This window comes from Impatiens glandulifera, chromosome 1, assembly GCF_907164915.1.
Source record: "Impatiens glandulifera chromosome 1, dImpGla2.1, whole genome shotgun sequence".
In the NCBI taxonomy this organism is placed as follows: domain Eukaryota; kingdom Viridiplantae; phylum Streptophyta; class Magnoliopsida; order Ericales; family Balsaminaceae; genus Impatiens; species Impatiens glandulifera.
This window is the reverse complement of record NC_061862.1, coordinates 155,666,051-155,668,439: the sequence shown is the minus strand read 5'-3', so window position 1 is coordinate 155,668,439 and position 2,389 is coordinate 155,666,051. Positions and strand designations below refer to the sequence as shown.

The 2,389-nt window shown below is 35.4% G+C and overlaps 1 protein-coding gene across 1 annotated transcript; it reads left to right on the top strand.

Moving 5' to 3' along the window:
• The first annotated feature begins 310 nt into the window (after positions 1-310).
• Positions 311-1,888, top strand: LOC124917422 (probable polyamine transporter At3g13620). Its single transcript, XM_047457873.1, has one exon. It carries the CDS (start codon positions 359-361, stop codon positions 1,796-1,798), a length of 1,440 nt encoding a protein of 479 aa, XP_047313829.1. The 5' UTR covers positions 311-358; the 3' UTR covers positions 1,799-1,888.
• The last annotated feature ends 501 nt before the right edge of the window (positions 1,889-2,389 follow it).

Below are 2,389 nucleotides of genomic sequence, written 5' to 3'. Positions count from 1 at the left end.
TGCCTATATGCTAATTACAATTTAATTGTAGTTAATTTCTCCATTCCAACTTAAAAATTGATCTTCAAATAAATTCTAATAAAATTAAACCAAATTCAATTTTTAATTATATGTAATATATTTTATAATATATTGAAATAAATAATAAAAAATTAATTCGAATTTAAGTTTGATTTTCAATATAAAACCCAAATTCAAAATCAAATCGAAAACCATATTTTAATTCATTTCATATTTGAACATCATACCTAACAATCATATTCCATGAATCTACCCATACGAGTGTCCAATCCCACACCACCATTTACATCCACTCACGTAGAGAAAGAAACTTCATCAAAAACACAATTCCTATTGCATGGAAGGAACCTTTAGCTTCTATCCATGTCCATCGCCGCCGTCTCCTTTACTCATCAAAGGGGAAGAGGACGTAGAACAACTACTCACTGCTCCTTCTTCCAACGCCGGAGATGGAACGTCCAAAAATAAACTTCCCCTCCTTCCCCTCATATTCCTAATCTATTTCGAAGTCGCAGGGGGTCCCTACGGAGAGGAATCAGCTGTTGGAGCAGCGGGTCCTCTTTACGCGATCATCGGATTCCTGGTTTTCCCTTTCATTTGGAGCATACCGGAAGCTCTAATCACAGCGGAGCTCGCCACAACTTTCCCTGGAAACGGAGGATTTGTTATATGGGCTCATAAGGCTTTCGGTCCTTTTTGGGGATCTATGATGGGTTCTTGGAAATTGCTTAGTGGTGTGATTAATTTGGCTTCTTACCCTGTTTTATGTGTTGATTATCTTAAACTTCTTTTTCCTATTTTCTCTTCTGGTTTACCTCGTTATATCGCCATCTTCACATCTACTCTGCTTCTGTCGTTCCTTAATTACACTGGTTTATCGATCGTTGGGTATGCTGCTGTTGGCTTAGGTTTGATTTCATTATCTCCATTCTTTCTTCTGGTTGGGATTTCAATACCCATTATTGAACCTAGTAGATGGCTGAGTTTAGGGAATGAAAAGAAAAATTGGCCTTTGTTCTTCAATACCCTGTTCTGGAATTTGAATTCCTGGGATAACGTAAGTACTTTAGCAGGTGAAGTTGAGAATCCACAAAAGACATTCCCAAAAGCACTTTTCTCAGCTGGATTTCTCACCTGTTTAGCTTACTTGTTTCCTCTATTGGCTACAACCGGCGCCACTCCACTTAATCAGTCCAATTGGACTGAGGGTTATTTCGCAGACTTAGCTGAAATGATCGCAGGAAAATGGTTGAAGTATTGGATAGAAATCGGCTCTGTTTTGTCAGTGATCGGACTATATGAAGCTCAATTGACTAGTTGTGCTTATCAGATTCTTGGAATGTCGGAAATTGGTGTTCTTCCTATGATATGTGGGGTTAGATCCGATTGGTTTGATACGCCGTGGGTCGGGATATTGTTTCCAACCTTCGTGGCTATGGGAGTTTCTTGTCTCGGTTTCGTATCGATTATATCGGTGGTGAATTTCTTGTATGGTTTGGGAATGCTGTTGGAATTTTTGTCATTTCTTTGGTTGAGAAAAAAGATGCCGTTCTTGATTAGACCTTATAAAATTCCAATGGGATTGCCTGCATTGATCATTATGTGTTTAATACCATCGATTTTCTTAGTCTATTTGATGTCGATTGGTACACATATTGTTTATTTGATGAGCGGTTCGATGACGTTACTCGGGCTTGCTTGGTACTTCTTGATGAATTTGTGCAAATCGAAGAAGTGGTTGGAGTTCAACTATGAATATAATGAAGAAGACAATTGATTTCAATTTTTTTTAATGCTCTATTCAATTTCATATGAAGAATGTTAATATATGAATGTTACCTTTTATAAGAAAAATTCTTATAAGTCTTGTAGCTCCTTTATTCAAATATTGAATGGAATGGTTGTTATAATTAACTTTTAAAAGTGATTAGAAATGCATCTTTTACATAGATTTGGACGAAACTGTATTAAGATTTGATAGAATGCTCTATTTGTGGACAGTAGAAGAGAAAAGAGGAAATATTGCAAGGATATGTCTTATATACATTAAGTCTATCGAATAATATTCTACAAAATATTCTAAAAATAACGTGTGTTGCTGGGTTATGTTGAAGCTAAAGTAGTTACATATGACGAAAAGTTATACTAGTACATTGAATATGAAGCAGCAAATATATTTTTATTAGAAGGCGCATCTTTACAAGAGCATTAATTGACATTTAAAGAAAGTGTTGCTAATTTGGAAGCCTTAGAATTCAAGTAGGATGATGGAGATTTAACTTTGATTTTCCTGTGTTCGTTATCTACATCATATATCATGTTTCGTAATATTATTTTATTTAGTCGTGATATTGTGACTACTAATTAT

Coding starts and splice junctions, on each gene's coding strand:
- LOC124917422 (XM_047457873.1), top strand. CDS start 359: ATGGAAGGAACCTTTAGCTTCTATCCATGTCCATCGCCGCCGTCTCCT.